Source organism: Elgaria multicarinata, chromosome 19, assembly GCF_023053635.1.
Source record: "Elgaria multicarinata webbii isolate HBS135686 ecotype San Diego chromosome 19, rElgMul1.1.pri, whole genome shotgun sequence".
Lineage (NCBI taxonomy): Eukaryota > Metazoa > Chordata > Lepidosauria > Squamata > Anguidae > Elgaria > Elgaria multicarinata.
The window spans coordinates 7,216,153-7,235,842 of NC_086189.1; the positions used below are offsets into that span (position 1 = coordinate 7,216,153).

Here is a 19,690-nt window from a genome sequence, read left to right on the forward strand (position 1 = left end):
CCAGGGAGGTTGAACTAGGGGCCGTGATGCTTCAGAGCCACAGCTGGTTGAATGCCCCCCCCCAAGGCCATGCTGAATCTAGTGCTCAAAGACCCCCACCCCCAGATTGTTCCTGGACCCCCAGCGTCTGCCCGGTTTTGCCCATAACGGTGCCAATGATCTTCCCCCACCCCCATGAAGAAAAGACACACGTGTGTGACTGATTTAGCAAAAACAAACCTCTTTATTCTAAAAAAAAATCGCCCTCTCCGACCCGCCGTAATTCACGGTATCAGTTCTCTCCTGCTCCAACACACCTTTCCCCTGGGAGAAATTCACACAGACCACACACAGAGAAAGAGACGCACACAGTCCCAAAGGCACACGCTTTCTCTCCCTGGGTTTAGTTTGGGCACCGCTATACTACAGGCTTAAAGCAGGTTTAATGGTCTCAGCTTCTCTTGGGCAAACACAGGGGTGGGTGGGTCACACCTTGGGCAGCAGAATGTCTAGGGGCTGCTGACCAGACCTGCGAGCCAAACCTGGCTGACTTGGGGTCCCAATCCTACTGTCCGGAGTTTGCCGGATGGCCGCACCCTTTCCCCGGACCCCACACCTCCCCTAGAACCTCTGATCATTGGGTGGTCTCTCTTGGTTTTGCAGCTCCCCACCCCTGTTCTAAGACGTTGACGTCTCCTAAGGCTCAGGGCTAAAAGGCAAAATATGCTTATATTTTTTTGGATTTCAGCCCCACGCTTTTTTGCCTTTGGGCCCGCCCCCTTTCCTGAGGTTCCACCCACTCTTAGAAATCAGCCCCTGAGAAGTTCACTGAAATGGAATCCGGCCCTCGGGCAAAAGGGGTCCCAGGGCCCTGGCAGGCAATGAAATTACTTCTGTGACCGGGTGGCCGAGACTAGCTTGGAGGAAGCGGGTGGGTGTGGAGGAGACGCTGGCCGGGATTCGCCCCCAAAAGTCTTCAGTTTCTCCCAGTCAAACAAACCTGTTTTCCTCCTCCTCCTCCTCCTCCTCCTCCTCCTCCTCCTCCTCTCTGGGTGGAACGGCAAAGGGCCTTTCAAATATCTCCGGAGGGTGTGTATGTGTGTGTGATAATGGGGAGAGGTGTTTTCTCTCTCTCTCTCTCTTTCTCTGCCTGTCAGCTGTAGTCCACGGAAACCCCTTGCCTCCCAAAAAGGAGGAGAGCCAACTGGATCGTGGCCGAGCCCAGGAGGAACCCCAGACCTCCCCACGGTGCTAGAGTTCGGTCGACGGGCCCTTCTTTCCGGAGCTGCTGCTGCCGCCACTTGGTTCTGCCGAAGCTTCCTCTCCGTTATCATCTGGCACCCGGAAAGCCACGTAGGGGCACCTCTTCACGTTGAGGCACACGAGTTTCTGGAGCGACGCTGTGTTCACTAGCTCGAAGCCGGTGGCGCCGCCGAAGGTGCTGGGCTTCCAGTATTCCGGGGAGCAGATGGGGTTCCCCAAGAGACCCTTCAAGGAGAAGGGGGCGCCAATCTCCACCATGCTCTCCCCAAAAATGGAGCTGGGGTTGCTCTTCTCCACGAGCAGGCCGGGGTAGAACTCCACCGCGTCGACGTCCCCATACAGCTCCTCCAGCCTGGCCGCCTGCTCTTCCTCCCCTGTCCCGGAGAGAACAAGAGCCGGGGAGGCGCGTGAGAAGACCGTTCGTTGCGGGCAAAGGCCTACGTGAAATGCGTTGCATTCCCCGCCCCAAAGCTTCAACGACCGCTCCTGGACTTCGTTAAAAGCTACCCCAGAAGCTACACAGAGCGCGGGGAGGGTTTGTGCCGCTTTGGGACCGAGGAACCTTCGGTGTGCCACCTCGTGGCCTTCCACATTCGGGGCCGTCCACCAGGGCTGCAGCACCAGGTATCAGCTGTGCCCTCTTGGGCCTGCCGCTGTCCCTCATCCCCAATTCCCCAGGGGTAATGCTTCGTTTCTGGCTTCATCAGGTTGTTCAGGGGATGGATACAGTGGTGGATGGGTCAGCAGGGGATGGAACTCAGAGGTCAAGCCCCCCCTTTGTATGCCAAACACCCCAAGTTTGAACACCGGCAGCATCTCCAGGTAGGGCTGGGGAAACTCCTGCTGGAACCCTGGGGAGCCAAAGCTGCTGCCGGTCAGCCTACCGGGGGTGGGGGCAGAACCCCCAGTCCGTGGTCCCAATCCATCCCTCCAGTGTTCCTAGATGGCAACACGCTCTTCAACCAGCCCCACCACCTTTCCCCTTAACCACACACCCCGCTAAAAGGTTGAAATGCTTCTCATATAGGGATGTCGGAAGAATCCGTCTAGGGGGTGAAACTTCTCAGCCCCCTGGACTTCCTCTCGCTTTCCTGTGAGCTGGCCCGACTTGATCAACTTGTCAATTTCTGTTTTGTTTTTTAAAATGTGTGTAAAGCAATTTACGCAAATGACAGCTGTGATTTGTGCAGCCCCAGCCTAAATTTTGCGTAATCGGCACACATTTTGTCCATAATTTGCGCATATTTGGGCTGTAATTTCCGCATATTTTGACCGTAATTCCCGCAAATCCTGACCCTCTCACGAGGGTGCCTGTCGCACCTGTGAGTTCCTGGAAGGACCTGTAGGGCTTCATGCCGAACCTCTTCCGGTATTCGTTGAAAGACTGGAGGCGCAACAGCCGTGATTCCTCAATGACCCCGATGGCCACTCTCAGGATTTTCTTGTGGATGTTTGGGACTCCGCCAATCTGAAAAGCAGGGCCTCGGTTAGTGGTGGGAGGGGTCTCCCGTTGAGCTCCGGGGCTCAGTCTAGCCCCACTCCCCCGCCCCCTTCCATTTGCAATTAGAAGGAAGATTGGAGGCCAGCTTTAAGAGGCACACACAGCAGAAGAAAGAGAGCCGACAGCAATGGTGGGGGGATTTAGCCTGTGGGTTAACTGTTGAAGGATGGGGACCGAAGCCCTAAATCCACCTCTGTGGTTGCTTCCACATTTGGGGTCCAATTAAAGTGGAATTAAAATGGTTGGTGGATCCAGCCGGCATTTTATACAGCACTCTAGTATCTAGTGAGGGCCTTCTCCATGGCCAGAGTCCTTCCAGAATATTTTCTCATGAGTAAGTCCTGCTCTGCAAAGCTCCCCTGCAATGTTAATTAAGTTTGCTCCTACGTACTTTGCCCATTTTGTTTTGTCTCCTTCAGCATGACAGAGGGACTTGTGAATAATTGCTCCTTAATTAATCACCTTAAAGTTCCATCCTTTCCATCTTTTGTTTCCTCAGGGGGGCTTTAAATGCTTCCATTGATTTATTTTTCTCCTTTTCTTTCTTTATAGAACTATCTTTCTGTTTAAGGGGCAATTCATCTCTATTTCAGCTGCACTGAAAGGAAAGGAAAGGAACCTCTCGTGCAAGCACTTGAGTCATTACTGACTCGTAGAGGGACGCCTGCTTTCGCTGACGTTTTCTTGGCAGACTTTGTAGTGGGGTGGTTTGCCGTTGCCTTCCCCAGTCGCGGTTACCTTTCCCCCAGCTAGCTGGGTACTCATTTTACCGACCTCGGAAGGATGGAAGGCTGAGTCGACCTGAGCCAGCTGCCTGAGAACCAGCTTCCGCTGGGATCGAACTCAGGCCGTGGGGAGAGTTTCAGCTGCAGTAACTGTCGCTTACCACTCTGCGCCACACTGAACAGGAAGCAATAAAATGGAAACTTCCAGGAGGAAAGCTGCAATTAATGGCACAGTATCTCTCAAAGTGCTTTGCCTCTATACACTGGACAGGCATTTTATATCATGCATTTTGTTGGGGAGAAAAGAAAATAGAGACCACAAATCAGGACTGAAAAAAGCAAGGGAAGGCAACTGTAAAAGCACTGGATTTTCACAACATGATCTGGATTCTTCTCCAGAAATTAGCCAGGGCTTACAGAGAGATCGTGCTAGCATCCCTTGAACGAGCAGGGATACCAGTTGCTGGGGAACATGAGAGGGAGGTTACTGTTGCACTCATGTCCTGATTTTGGGTTTCAAATGGACAGCTGATGGGTCACTGTCTGAACAGAATATTGGACTAGAGGGACTCTTGGCCTTATCCAGCCTCTTATGTTCTTAGGAACGCTGATGTCTTCTGCGTCAGATCTAGATCTAGATATTTTTTAGGGCTACTGTGCCATTAATTACAGCTCTTCTCCTGTAAGGATCTGCCCATTTTATTGCTTCCTGTTCAGTGCAGCTGAATTAGCAAAGAATTGCCCCTATTTATTTATTTTATTTATTTATAGTATTTCTTGGCTGCCTTTCAGGGCAGAAGCCCTCACAAGGCAGCTTACAGCAACCATATATATATATATATATATATATATATATATATATATATATATATATAAAACCGCAATTAAAATATATAAAATCAGTTAAAATGTTAAAAGTAGAAGGACAGTTCTGTAAAAAAAAAAAAAAAGTGGGGAGAGAAAAGGAGGAAAATAAAACAATGAAAGGAATTAAAGCCCTCGTGCCGAAGGAAACAGAAGCGGAGTGATTGAGGGGCAATCCTGGCGTAGCTACAACCAGCTTGCTCCTTGATGTACAGCCGGTGCTTGTGGAGGGATGTTGCGCAGCGCCTACCTGCCCAGCCCGTTGCTTGGAAAAGGCCTCGACCAGCGCCTCCACGCCATAGTCTTTCAGCATGGTGGTGTTGTAGACAAACTGGTCGTAGTTATACTCTTCGCTCTGGATCTTGAAGGAATCTGGCATGAGCGGGTGCCAATGGTACAGCTGATTGAACTCCACCGCGATGCGGTTCCGGTACTGGAACTGAGCCCCAAAGAGAAGCTCTGGATCAAACTTCAGCTGCAGGTAGTAGCCGCTGAGATGCTGGACGTAGTCCTCAATGACAATTTTGATGGTCTCCCCTGGGAAGAGCAGAGGGAGGAAAGCCGTGGGTGCTCGTGAATCCTGGCCCCACACGCCCCTGAAGAGAGCCACAGAGATGATGAGGAAGATGGCTTGGTAGGCATTGGGCGGCCTGTTCCCTGACAAGGGTAGGCAACCCTTTCGGGCCAGGGGCCTGTTTGGCCATTTGAGAAACTGTCTTGGGCACCGCCACAAAATGACTGCCATGGGAAGCACTTTAGAATCATAGAATAGTAGAGTTGGAAGGGGCCTCTAAGGCCATCGAGTCCAACCCCCTGCTCAATGCAGGAATCCACCCTAAAGCATCCCTGACAGATGGGTGTCCAGCTGCCTCTTGAAGGCCTCTAGTGTGGGAGAGCCCACCACCTCCCTAGGTCACTGGTTCCATTGTCGTACTGCTCTAACAGTCAGGAAGTTTTTCCTGATATCCAGCCGGAATCTGGCTTCCTGTAACTTGAACCCATTATTCTGCGTCCTGCACTCTGGGATGACCGAGAAGAGATCCTGGCCCTCCTCTGTGTGACAACCCTTGAAGTATTTGAAGAGTGCTATCATGTCTCCCCTCCATCTTCTCTTCTCCAGGCTAAACATGCCCAATTCCTTCAGTCTCTCCTCATAGGGCTTTGTTTCCAGACCTCTGATCATCCCGGTTGCCCTCCTTTGAACCCGCTCCACCTTGTCTGCGTTCTCCTTGAATTGTGGAGCCTAGAACTGGACGCAATACTCTAGATGAAGCCGAACCAGGGCCGAATAGAGAGGAACCAGTACCTCACACAGTTTGGAAGCTATACTTCTATTAATGCAGCCCAAAATAGCATTTGCCTTTCTTGCAGCCATATCGCACTGTTGGCTCCTATTCAGCTTGTTGTCTTGGATAACTCCTTTAGACCTGGAGCAGATTCACCTCCCCACTGACATCAGACCCTCCAGCCTCCACTCTGTGTGTATGTGTTGCGGGGGGGGGGGGGGCATCTTGCCCTGGCCGCACCACAGGAAGGAGCAAAGCTACACGGGAAAACCCTCTGAATGGCTGGAGCCCCGCTCTCCCACTCACCAATCAGGATGAGCCTGGTGGTCTGGAAAAGCTGCTCATCATCCCAGGTCGGGTGCTCCTCCTTCAGCAGGTCGCAGACGCGGTTGTGCTCCCGCAACCAGATCGTGGCGTACATCATGAGCCCCGGCAGGAGACCAAAGACCTCTTGCCCCACGGCCAGCTGCTCCTCAGGAGGGATGTGCTTCGGGTAAATCATGTGCACCGGTGCTTCCAGCACGGTGGGGGGATACATCTCCCCCTTCACCATCTGGGGAGGCAAAGAGCGAGGGAAGGCCGGGCCACCCAGGCTCAAAACACCCCACACACCCCCTTTGCCTGTGGCCCCACCCACTCCTGGAACGCCCCACCTGCCCAGAGCTTCCCTGTAACGGCATTCGGCCTTTGGGCCGAAAGAGTCCTGCAGCCCTGCACCAAGAAGCATCACCTGGTACCAACTCGGATGCCCTTCTGGCACCAGGCAACAGAACATTTTTTATCCTCCCGGGCCATTTAACCCTGAACTCCCACTTTGAGCGGGACGTTCTCCTGCTTGGACACGCTCCGTTGGCTCCCGCCATCCCAGGCAGGGCAAGCGTTTCGCCACCTTCGTACCTGGTACTTTAGCTTCCCGTCCCGGAAGAGCCGCAGCTGGTGTTGGCGTTCCAAATTGTCCCCGTAGAGGTGGCCCAGGTCCACCTGCAAGAAAGGGACAGTTGTGAACCTCCAGCACGAATGTCTCCCCCACACCTGTCCACCAAAACTGCCTCGGTTCAAACTTACTTGGGAGAAGCCACGCCCACTGATAGGAAGCCCCTCCCCTCCTCCCAGGATAAGACACTAGTCCTCAGGGTCCTACAGGGTGTGGGTGGAGCCGCCTCTCTGAGGGCCAATTCATTCATTGAGCAAAGTCTGAACAGGGTGAGTTTTACTATTATTGTTGTTTTTAACACGGGTACATTTGGAGGGTTCCTGAATTTGAGGTCCCGAGGAGATTCCTGAAACAATGGCTTCCCTCACCCCGTGGCCCAAAGCCCTGGTAAAACCGTGGCCCATCTTGCCCGACGTCTTGAAGAACTGGTGCGTGAAGTGCTGGGCGAAGAAGGCAAACATCAGGTTTGTCCCTTGCGGATCAGGCCGGAATGTCCTGCGCAGGAAAAACTCCTCCGCCACCAGCTCTGCATCGGGCAGCTGCAACGGCCCTGCGAGGGAGGCAGGAAACAACACCACAAAATAATGAGTACCAACTCTACAGACAGGCTCCTTCCCGAGATGATCTCTGCTCGATCCTCCCAGAGTGTAGGACATGGAATAATGGGCTCAAGTTGCAGAAAGCCAGATTCCGGCTGGACATCAGGAAAAACATCCTGACTGTTAGAGCAGTACGACAATGGAACCAGTTACCTAGGGAGGTGGTGGACTCTCCCACGCCAGAGGCATTCAAGAGGCAGCTGGACAACCACCTGTCAGGGATGCTTTAGGGTGGATTCCTGCATTGAGCAGGGGGTTGGACTTGATGGCCTTTAGGCATCTTCCAACTCTGCTATTCTATGATTCTATAAGTGCAGGACACGGAATAATGGGCTCAAATTATAGGAAGCCAGATTCTGGCTGGACATCAGGAAAAACGTCCTGACTGTTAGAGCAGTACAGCAATGGAACCAGTTACCTAGGGAGGTTGTGGGCTCTCCCACACTAGAGGCCTTCAAGAGGCAGCTGGACAACCATCTGTCAGGGATGCTTCAGGGTGGATTCCTGCATTGATCAGGGGTTGGACTCGATGGCCTTAGAGGCCCCTCCGAACTCTACTATTCTAGGATTCTATGATTCCATCGGGATTGAAAGCTTGAACGTGGTGGATGAATCCACCTTAGCTGATTGGCTGCAGGGGCTGCTCGTCAAATCGATACAACACAGCATTAAAAGCATCCTGGTTTTATTTTCTGAGATGATATTCATCATCAGTTTTTAATCTTGCTTGAAAATGTTTCTTTTCTCGAAAGCTTTTCAATTGTAGCGTGGTCATAATAGTCTATATTTTAGTTTTAATACCCCCTATTTTCCCCCTCCCTCCCCTGTCTGTTACTGTGATTTTAGATTGTAAGCCCTATGGCACGTGGTCTTGTTTTATTTTATTCTGTACAGCACCATGAACATTGCTGGCGCTTTATAAATAAATATCATCATCATCGTATTTGACAACCAAGCGCAGGTTATAGCCAAAATCACCATCAACAAATAACATTTAGTGCAATACAGTATATTAACAGTAAAAAATTTCTATCACAAAGTTAAAATTCAGTATATAAATACATAGTGCCTTACAAGAATTTATAACTGCAGGGACCACATTTCTTAAACAGAACAATTGTCTTCTAGGGCTGTTGGGCTGCTTTTACTGCAAATCTAGCTGTGTTTAACATAATGAACATGGATGTACTTGACAGCAAATACATAATTTTATCCATATCATTAAAGATAGTTACTGGTGCTAGACATCTCATTCAGTATTTGCCTCTTGAGATTTAATAATAATAATAATAATTTCATTTCAATACTGCCCCATAGCTGAAGCTCTCTGAGAGGTTCCCGTGTTTTACAGGAAAATTTGTTCCGGTATTTTGCAAGAATTGGGGACAAATAAAATGCCCACCATAGCTCTTCCTTCTATCGAAAGAGGGGTTTTGTTGACAATTGGTCAATTCAACCCCTGTAACCTTCCTGGTGCTATGGAGACTGGGCAGAATAAAAATGCAATAAAAAATAAATCAATTCATTAGGGTCATTAATCAACAGATTGGTTAAAAGGCTAATAATGTGCTACCTGGTAGTAAGACCTACTTAAAACAAGTCCTGGAAATCTGCCTTATTCAGAGTTTGCCCCTTGGTCCATCTCGCCCAGTATTGTCAGCACTGACTGGCAGCAACAGCTCTCCAGGGTTTTGGGTGGGGTCTTCTCCAGCCCTACAGCCAGGGACAAGAATCCCCAACCCTTTTTGCACCCATGGGCGCATTTGGGAATTTGAGAAACTCTTGTGGGCACCACCACAAAATGCCTAACTAGGGAACTGCCATGGTGACACCTATCTGTTGTATTGGTGGATCTTAGACGGCGTCTTACTCACCAAAAGCTTTGGTTTTGTGCTATTAGACACTGGAACATCTCTTTAATAAAAGATTACAGCTCGTGCTTCTTTTAAATCTATGCTTTGGCGATGTCTGGTAGTTGATTTTTGGGGGAGGAGTTGATTACAGAGATAAATTTTGTCTTGGAACAGTCTTTACTATTCTCTGATGAACACCCTCTTTTAAATTATTTGCCTGCTTCACGGAAATTAACAAACAGACAGCGTAAATGGGTTCTCCGTGCCCTTTTGACAGCTAAAAGACTGATATTACAGCATTGCAAAGATAAACACTCACCTCCTCTAATGCATTGGGTTGGTGGACCTTATAAGACTTTCCATATTTCAACAGGTGGCATATAGACTCCACTTTCGAATGGATACTTATTTGGCTATTTGGTCTGCTTTTTTTTTGAAGCCTATGTAACATTGCTAGAAAGTTGTATGCATTTAATATGCATTCGTTGCGATGGACGTATCCATATTTGTATCTTTAAAACCTGGGGTGTGTGAAGTGTTGCAGGTGCCACATGAGGGACCCCTTCATGGGTGCCATGGCACCCATACATAGCGTGTTGGAGACCCTGGACGTAGGAGATGCCATGGATAATAATAATAATAATAATAATAATAATAATAATAATAATAATAATAATTTATTTGTTACCCGCCTCTCCCTCTGGATCGAGGCGGGGTACAACATATATGCACAACACCATAAAATACATATAATTGATTAAAATATATAAAACTAATACATTATTAAAAGCAGCACATTATTAAAAAGGCATCTTAAAATTCAACTGGGTAAGCCTACCGGAAGAGATCAGTCTTTATGGCTTTCTTAAATTCCAGAAGGCTGTTAAGTTGACAAATCTCTCCCGGGAAGCCATTCCACAATCTGGGAGCGGCAGTAGAAAAGGGTCACTGGGTAATGGTTGTCAGCCTTGTTTTTGTTGGCTGGAGTAAATTCTTCCTAGAGGACCTGAGTGTGCGGGGTTGATTGTACCGGAGAAGGCGATCCTGCAAGTAACCTGGACCCAAACCATGTAGGGCTTTAAAGGTAATAACCAACACTTTACACTTTGCTCAGAAACTAATTGGCAGCCAGTGAAGAGATTTTAAAACTAGATGGAATGTAGGGCTGTAAAAGTCAAGGATCCACTTTCACAGATCTTTCTGCAAGCTACATTCTGACGGCATTGATTCAAACTCCCACGTAGGTGTCTCTTTTATGTGGTAAACAACCCGACAGGTAACAGATCATACTGAGCCCTTACAGGGAAGGAAGACAACACACACGCTCTGCCCTGGGGTGTGGTGCCATGAAGGCATTTCAGGAAGGGCCCCAGAAGAATGCACATACCTTTCGTTCCCATGGGTGTGGGGCAGTCGCTGGGCACTGGAGGGAGGACACGAGTGAAGTAGCTCACGTTGGCGTAAGCCTCCCAGCTGATGTACCCGTAGTCGGAATTGTAGGTGGGTGGGCTGGGAACAAGGTTAGCTCGGACTTCAAAGAGAGAAAGATGGTAAAGAAAGCATTAAAAATATAGCCAATGCAACATGATGCATCTGCGTTATGAGGCGAGGTGACAGCGACTGACCTGAGTATAAATTTTGGGCATCATTAAAGGTGACAGTATGTGGGACAAACAAATCTGACCCACTGAGCATAATTTACCAAGAGGTTTCCCTGCGAACGCCCCCCCCCCCCTCAAACTGAACAGGAGCTCTGCCAAAGCCCAGGAATTGGTGACGAGACGGGCACTAGCCAACTACCGTATTTCTTCGATTCTAAGACGCACTTTTTTCCCATATAAACATCTCTAAAAACGGGGTGCGTCTTAGAATTGCAGATGCAAATATTATTCTTAGAATCAAAGCTTTTTTTCTGTTGGTGGTACTGAAATTACTGTGCGTCTTACAATCGATGGCGTCTTACAATCGAAGAAATACAGTAGCGCCTTCCACAGGTGCTTTTCATTCCTTCTCCTTTTTTAAAAGATTGTTTATTAAAATTTTCATTCCAAATCGGTAATATACAAATTCGTTACATTACAAACGAACGTCAGTAATCAAACTCTGGATTCACTGTATACATGCAACCAATGTCGATCTAAAGTTCATTAAGGGTTAAGATAAGCATAGGAAAATCAGATGTGTTTAGTTCCCAAGTGATTATTGAAATATCCTCTCATTCATCCCAATACATTTCTCCAGAACGACCCATGTGTGGATGGTAGCAGACTAACGTCTTTATTATTATCTGCATAGTGAATAAAAGCCTGCCAAATTTCCCAGTGTATATTTCAAGATCTAGATTGTTTGACCTGGCATGTTGGTTTTTCTACTAAAGCGATGGACCAGAGTTTATTTGAGACTTGTGCAGGAGAAACGCCCATTGCATTCTGCCTCGTGTTAATGAGTGGGACATCTAGATGTTTACTCTCGAGTAGAGATGGACAGATTTTGTTCTGTCTGTGTTTCGGCGACTGCTAGGTGTCTTCTGCCCCATCATCTACTCGTTGGTGGAATCGTATTTATTTTTTTAACCAGAATTTCATTCTATTTGGGCTAATCTACAATCCCCCCAAAGTGAAAAAATGGGCCGGAAGTCTGTAGAAGCCACATAGAATCATAGAATAGCAGAGTTGGAAGGGGCCTACAAGACCATCGAGTCCAACCCCCTGCTCAATGCAGGAATCCGCCCGAAAGCATCCCTGACAGATGCTTGTCCAGCTGCCTCTTGAAGGCCTCTAGGGTGGGAGAGCCCACAACCTCCCTAGGTAACTGGTTCCATTGTTGTACTGCTCTAACAGTCAGGAAGTTTTTCCTGATGTCCAGCTGGAAGCTGGCTTCCTTTAACTTCAGCCCGTTATTCCGTGTCCTGCACTCTGGGAGGATCGAGAAGAGATCCTGGCCCTCCTCTGTGTGACAACCTTTTAAGTCTTTGAAGAGTGCTATCATGTCTCCCCTCCATCTTCTCTTCTCCAGGCTAAACATGCCCAGTTCTTTCAGTCTCTCTTCATAGGGCTTTGTTTCCAGACCCCTGATCATCCTGGTTGCCCTCCTCTGAACACGCTCCAGCTTGGCTGCGTCCTTCTTGAATTGTGGAACCCAGAACTGGACGCAATACCCTAGATGAGGGGTGGCATGGGGGGGGGGGGATGAGCATTTTTGGGTATCTGCCCCCAGCCTCTACCACCTACGGCTGTGTGCTCACCTGTCAGTACCAGACGCATCAACGTGTCTCGGATGAAGGTGTTGTTGATGATGTTCCAGAACCACCGGAAGTGGGTCAAGATGAAGTGGTAGAAAGCCGGGCTGGGCTTTAGGGCATCTCGTAGCCTCATCCAGAACTCCGCTGGCAAGGAACAGCAGGACGTAAAGAGAAGCCCTGCTAAACTGTCATCCTGTTTCCATTACCGGAGAGCCAGACGTCTCCTGGAAGCCTACAACAGCCCTCCCCAGTGCCTGGTACTATAAGGAGGTTCCATTCTTAACTATCATAGCAATAAGAAGAGCCAGGCTGGATCGGACCAATGGGCCATCTAGTGGCCAATTTTATTTTTATTATATTTTATTTATTATTGCCTTTATATCCTGCCCTTTTTCCTCCAAGGAACCCAAGGCAGCGCACGTAATCCTCCTCCTCTCCACTTTTTCCTTACAACAACCACCCAGTGAGTTAGGCTGGGCTGAGAGTCTGTGACTGGCCCAAAGTCACCCAGTGGAAGAGCGGGGACTAGAACCCAGATCTCCGATTCCCAGTCCAATACTCTAGCCACCACACCACCAGGTACCCCAAATGGGTGCTCTTTATCCGAGAAAGGCTCCCCTGTGACAGCATGCAGAGATCAGTAACAAGACAGGCCCTGCGATTGGGCCTGAAATCTAAAAGGCACAGCACAACAGGAAAAGTGTTGGGGAGAGTAGAGGAAAAAAGCAGCAAAGTGTTATGGAAGCTTAGGAGGGACAAATTTAGCGTGCTTTTCCTTTTCCCTCCTTGCTTTTTATGGTGCAGGGGCAGCGGTTGGGGTGGGGAGTGCCCTGTGAACTTCCCAAAGTTGCACACTCCTATGTATTGAGAATGCCCCCCTGCCCCACCCCACCCCACCCGGGAATACAAGTGACTCTCTATAAGTCAAGGAAGAAAAGAAAAAGCAGTTACACAACACTCCTTCGATTGTCAGCGGTAGGAGCCCCCCAGTCTGGGAGCATCCTTACGCTCAGCTTTTTAAAACTAAACTAAGAGCTGAACTCTTCACTTGGACTGAGATCTATACTTAAGATTTAGCAGACGAGGTGCCCATCAAGGCTTTAAAGTGAGCTTGAACTGGAACCACATATATCTTTTGGTTTATGAGCCGGCTTTCCCCCGGGCTAAGTCTACGCTGCGGCGCTTATCAGTCTTCGTGGCCGATACGGGAACCGAATGGTGGACTAGAAAAGCCTTTGTTCTGATCCAACAGGGCTCTTCTTATAGTCTTATGTTCTTAAGGCTGCTGCATCTTTTGCGTGGCAACCTTTCAGAGATTTAAAGGCTACTTTTGTGTCTCCCCATAACTGTCTCCTCTCCAGGCTAAACAGGCCAAGCGCTTTAGGCCATTCCTCATGATAGGGCTTAAGAGCATAAGACGAGCCCTGATGCTGGATCAGACCCAGGGTCCATCTAGCTCAACACTCTGTTCACACAGTGGCCAACCAGCCATTGGCCAGGGATGAAGAAGCAGGACATGGTGCAACAGCACCCTCCCACCCATGTTCCCCAGCAACTGGTGCACACAGGCTTACTGCCTCGGATACTGGACATAGCACACAGCCCTCAGGGCTAGTAGCCATGGATAGCCTTCTCCTCCAGGAAGTTATCCAACCCCCTTTTAAAGCCATCCAAATTGGTGGCCATTGCCACATCTTGTGGTAGTGAGTTCCATAGTTTGACTATGCGCTGTGTGAAGAACCCCTTCCTTTCCTCTGCCCTGAATCTCCCACCAGTCCGCTTCATGGGATGACCCCTTTGTGTCCTAGTATTATGGGAGAGGTCTTGGGTTTCCAGTCCCCCTCACCATCCAAAAGCTTGTTTTCCATGCCCGCCATCCACCAGTATCATGGAAAGGGCGGTGTATATGTGTGTGTTACTCACGCGATGTACAGTTGGTGCCGAAGTATCCAGTCCGGGTGCAATCACATTCATAACCCTCGGTGCCAACTCGGACGCACACGCCTTTGTGTTGGCATGGGAAATAGCAGCATGGATTCACTACAGGGACAGAAGCAACGGAGAAGGCGTAAAGATCATTGGAAACCTTTGTCAGTGCATTACGGAGTGGTGAAGTCTAGCAGCCCATAAAGCTCATAAGAAGTCCTGCATCAATAATAACCCAAACCATGCTGTTCCATGATTAGCAACATCTGCAAGGACAGTTATAGCAGGGGTGGAGAGTTTAACTCTATTTTTACTAAAACAAAAAGAGTGAATGGACCCAGTGATGCGTTTGCACTTTGGAATCCATTCCTATGCATGTTGTCTCAGGAGCACATCAATGGGGTTTACTCTCAAGTAAGTTGTGTGTAGGATTGTGTCCTCCATGGCTAGTGATCCTATTGCAATTGGAAAACAGAGGAAACCATATAAATAGAAATCTACAACAACAACAACCCTTCACTAAGTAATCTACGCTACTCTTGACTCTGTATCACTGAAATTGTGCCTACTGACAGGGTGTTTGCAGGGAGGTCGGTGAGCTTTTTCAATTACGCAGAACCCTTCTTCAATCTGAAACAACCAAACATTTTGTGGCACCTTAACTTATTTATTATGCCATAAAATGCTGTGGGCGCTGTTCACTTCACTGGACAGTGTGCACGGAGAACTATGCTGTGATACATGTGCTAGATTTTGAGGTGCTGCAAGTCTCTTCATTATTTTTGCTTCAAAACGACCCCCTGAGGAATTCTTTAAGCTAGATTCTGATTTTGAAATCCATTCTGAGAAAGAGTCTTGTGTAACTCGAAAGCTTGCAGAATGCACTGACCGCTTCTAAGGAAGGTAGTATTGTACTGTGCTTGTAGATTGTGTTCTAACAGGCCAACACAGCTCTACAAATCTAACAATGCAAGGAGCATTTCTGAATTTGTAAAGTGCTGTACGACCGCTCTCTCAACCAAATTATTATTATTATTATTATTATTATTATTATTATTATTATTATTATTATTATTATTATATCCCGCCTTTTCCCCAGTACTGGGACTCAAGACAGTTTACAAGATTAAAACATGTACAGTTAAAACATATAAATATAAATTACAAAACTTAAAACAGAATTAAACCTACAGTAAAATTAAAAACATGTTAATTTTTTTTAAAAAAAAAACTGTAACAGATTAAAAGGGAGGGGAATCCAATACATCAACGCAGGTCCACATAGTTCCAAAAGCCTGCTGAAACAAAAATGTTTTTGCCTGCCTCCGAAACTGTAGCACAGAGGGAGCCAGCCTAGCCTCCCTGGGAAGGGAGTTCCAGAGCCTTGGAGCAGCCACCGAGAAGGCCCTCTCCTGCGGACCCATTAGGCGTGCCATCCTCGCAACTCTGAAATACATTACTGATATTCCCATTTTACAGGTGGAGGAGTGATGAAGGGAGAAAGGGAGAGAGGCGTCAGTAGCCACACAGAGAGGCTGCAGCAAGAGGTAGATCTTGAACCCAGCCCTTGCAGAGTTTAATCTAGACTTCATTGATGGAACCCAGGACAGCACCAAGGGTAGGCAGGCTGAGGACCCACACCCCAACAGGGGCCAATGAGAAGAGCCCCCTGGACCTGTTCCTCCTCTTCAACGTTGCAACCTCCAGCCCAGAGACCAGAGCTGGTGAGGAGGAGGAGCAGGAGACGCCACGGCCTGCTTGCTCCCTGGCTCTCTGCCTGCCAATGATGAGAAGGAGGAGAGGGGGCAAGAGCAGCTGGGGACCATGGTTATGAGTTAGCAGACTCACTTAGAGGGGGTCTTGCTCAGGGCGTAGGGTGACCAACTGTCAGGATTTCCCTGGATTTGTCCTGGTTTTTGTTGTATCCTGGGTACCGGGGGGGGGGGGATTTTCTGTAATTTCCTATAATGTCCTGGAATGTCACATTTTCCCCTTTAAGACCACCATTAGTGTGGCGGGGGGGGGGGGGTGACGCACTTTCCAGAGTGGGTGGGTGGGTGGCAGGAATGAAGTGGAAGAGGGGGGAAGCGTGCTTTCTGGGGCCTGTGGAAAGCACATCATTGACAACCGTCACTCTAATGGCAGCTGTGAAAAGCCGGGGGGGGGGGGGGAATGGCATGCTTTCTGGAGGCCCTGGGAAGCACGCTTGCCTGCCCCCCCCCCCCACTGGGTGTCCTCTTTTTTGGTTTCCCAAATATGGTCGCCTTACTCAGGGGGCCTCCAAAACCTGGAGCCGGCACTATATGGAACAACACTGGCTCAACTCCAAGGGAAAGTGTGCTGTTGTGAGGCTGGTGCAACCAGTCATGTTCTGGCAATTGTCCCCAATTACAAGTTAGATGGGGGAGGGAGGGGCATCACCACAGACCTGTCTCATCCAAAACACCCCTTGGGAAGACCCTGCGATGGATGCAACTCAAGGTCTAGGGAAGCAGCAGTCCCCATAGCGGAGGTCGCTTTGGAAGGTCTCCCCCATTTAGCCAGATGGGCTAGTTCTGCGGACTGGGCTAGTCAGGGCTTGCTGGAGGCTGCCTTTTCGGATAGCATGCAAGATCACCAAAATAGCACGGGAGTGTCTATCACAAATCAAACTGGTGCAGGCCTTATTTTTATAGCCCCCATGTAAACACAGCTGCGATAAGGGCCCTGTGTGGCGATCAGAGGCAAACAGATAAACGTAAGACTTGGCACGGAGCACAAAGCAGGGAAGGGAGTGAGAAACTGGGCCCACGGGCAGGCGGACGCGCTCCCCTAAGCTGCTCTGCCCAGCTCTTCGTGTCTCTGGTGGAGCTGATGCGCTGGGCTTGCCCGCTCAGGTCTGCGACTCACGGAGGAACATGGCGATTGGCTGCACTGAGGATGGGCAAGGAGACGAAACGGCTGGCTGGCCCTGCCGTGAGGCAAGGTGACTGTCTCGAGCGGCAGATGCTGGTTGTTGGAGGACAGCCCTGTGCCCCCTAAGCTAACCTACAGCAGAAGACACGGCCTGCGTTGACATATATAAGAACATCAGAACTTTAGAAGAGCCACGGTGGATTGGGCCAAGGGTCCATCCAGTCCAGCATCCTGTTCCGCCTAGTGACCGACCAGCTCCCCACAGGAAACCCAAAGCAGAACATGAGTGCTGCAGCACCCTCCCACCCATGTTCCCCAGCAACTGGTGCACATAGGCTTACTGCCTCTGATACTGGAGGTAGCATAAAGGTATTTATTTATTTATTACATTTATATACCGCCCCATAGCTGAAGCTCTCTGGGCGGTTTACAAAAGTTAAAAACAGTAAACATTAAAAAAAGTATACAAAATTTTAAAAACCATCAAAAACATAAAGACAACAGTATAAAAACAACATTATCCATTATGCTAAAGGTAGCATAAATATAGAGCCATCAGGACTAGTAGCCATTGATAGCCTTCTCCTGTATGAATTTTTCTTATCCCCTTTTAAATTTGTGGCCATCAGTATGTCTTGGGTAATGAATTTCCCGGTGCTGCCCTGGGAAATTAGGGTGTGCCTGGACACATCCGGCACACCCCGTGCGCACAGAACTCAGCACCTTTGGAAACGTTAAGCAAATGAGATCTCTTATGGCACAATGCAGGGCTTGTCCTTCCTTGGGCTACCCAAGCGCCATCCCCATCTGTCAACGTCAACATAAAGGTGACTTTTAGAAGCATGCAGGATCTTCTTACGGAAAGGCACCTGATTTTCATTGCAAATTGGGTTTTGCAGGAAGGAGAGGAAAGGAGTCATTCTTCCCCCTCACTTAAAAAAAAAAAAGTTTTCAGGGGAATTTTAAAAGCAAGCAACGAAGTCGGATCCAAGAGTCCAGCACATTTATATCAAAGAACAAAAGGTACTTGCTGATAACCTCCTCCTTCCTGCACAGCAATCTCAGCCTGTTTGCAAACCTGGCGTAACTTGATAACGCCTTCTTCTCCTTCTCCTTCTCCTTCTCCTTCTCCTCCTCCTCTTCTTCTTCTTCTTCTTCTTCTTCTCCTCCTCCTCCTCCTCCTCTTCTCCTCCTCCTTCTTCTCCTCCCTCCTCTTCTCCTCCTCCTCCTCCTCCTCCTCTTCTTCTTCTTCTCCTCCTCCTCCTCCTCCTCCTCCTCCTCCTCCTCTTCTTCTTCTTCTCCTCCTCCTCCTCCTCCTCCTCCTCCCCTCCTCTTCTCCTCCTCCTCTCCTCCTCCTCCTCCTCCTCTTCTTCTTCTCCTCCTCCTCCCCTCCTCCTCCTCCTCCTCCTCCTTCTTCATGGAAACAAAGTCTCAGATCCAAGAGTTGCATCCATGTTCCTGAGCAGCCAGCCAGATCCTGTTCTCTTGGGCCCAGTGAAGATATTTCATGTTAAAAACGCACTCCCCCGCTTTTATATTGGGTTTTCCAAAACGGCTTACAAAAGAAAAACAGAAAACCACTCTAAACTGATGCCGGGGTGGTGTGGAGGCAACTACGACGCAAACCATGGTGCTCCCTGCTATTTAACGTCATGCAAAAGCACCGACGTTGCTTCATTTTAGGCCTCTGCTGAAGACATTTTTTATTTAAACAAGCCTTGACTAACCAGCCACGGTTTTATTGGCACTTAATTCTGCATTTCAATTAATTAATTAATTAATTAATAATATTCCCTTTCACTGCTTGGATATTTTATTGGATGTAGAGTGGTATATAAATCTTGTAAATAAAGAAGCAAAAGGAACAGAAGACTACAAAAACGCTGTAAGCAGCATTGAAACTGATTAAGTGAGGGCCTGGGCAGGTCAATTATTATTAACACATTGCATTTATATCCCAGACTTTCACCAACGAGCTCGGAATGGCCCTAGCCTCTCCCCAATTTATTCTCACAACAACCCTGTGAGGTAGGTTAGGCTGAGAGACTGACCCAAAGTTACCCTGTCAGTTTCAAGGCTGAATGGGAATCCGAACCTGGATTTGACTGGTTCTGAGCCAGCACTTGTACCCCAGCCTTTTCCCAAGCATAACCAATGGTCAGGGATGATGGATCTGTAGTCTCAAATGACCAGAGAAACCCAGGTTGGGAAAGGCTGCAATCACAACATGTTGGCTTGTGTCCTAACGTCTTGTTACTAGATGAGCAGACCTGGACCATATGGAAAGGAGGACAGGGCTGCTGTATCTTTAACAGAAAAAAAGAATTTCAGCAGGTGTCATTTGTATGCATGCAGCACCTGGTGAAATTACCTCTTCATCACTACAATTAAAGCTGCAAGAGCTCTACCCTTTTTTGTATCTGGTCACTCTAGTATAGCACCTGGGAGTTGAAGTCCAAAACATCTAGAGATTTATTTTTTGTCCATCCCAGGACCAGTGTCCATGAAGCCTGCAAGGAAGACCCAAAACAATGTTCCTCCCCTTTTCTTTGCATCATCTGATATGCCAAGATAGACTGCCACTGACTATGGGAGTTCCATTGGTCATGTCCCTGGAAGGTTAA

At 48.6% G+C, this 19,690-nt stretch overlaps 1 protein-coding gene across 1 annotated transcript in view; it reads right to left on the reverse strand.

Annotated features, from left to right (window-relative positions):
- Window positions 1-252: 252 nt before the first annotated feature.
- PTGS1 (prostaglandin-endoperoxide synthase 1) overlaps window positions 253-19,690 on the reverse strand; it is a 28,549-nt gene continuing 9,111 nt past the window's right edge. The window contains exons 3-11 of the mRNA XM_063144899.1: window positions 14,169-14,285; window positions 12,249-12,389; window positions 10,392-10,535; window positions 6,921-7,102; window positions 6,516-6,599; window positions 5,925-6,171; window positions 4,583-4,869; window positions 2,563-2,710; window positions 253-1,616 (exon numbers count right to left, since the gene is read on the reverse strand). Of these exons, the coding sequence (XP_063000969.1) occupies window positions 1,231-1,616; window positions 2,563-2,710; window positions 4,583-4,869; window positions 5,925-6,171; window positions 6,516-6,599; window positions 6,921-7,102; window positions 10,392-10,535; window positions 12,249-12,389; window positions 14,169-14,285 (1,736 nt within the window). The 3' untranslated portion in view covers window positions 253-1,230. The remainder of the gene's footprint in view (window positions 1,617-2,562; window positions 2,711-4,582; window positions 4,870-5,924; window positions 6,172-6,515; window positions 6,600-6,920; window positions 7,103-10,391; window positions 10,536-12,248; window positions 12,390-14,168; window positions 14,286-19,690) is intronic.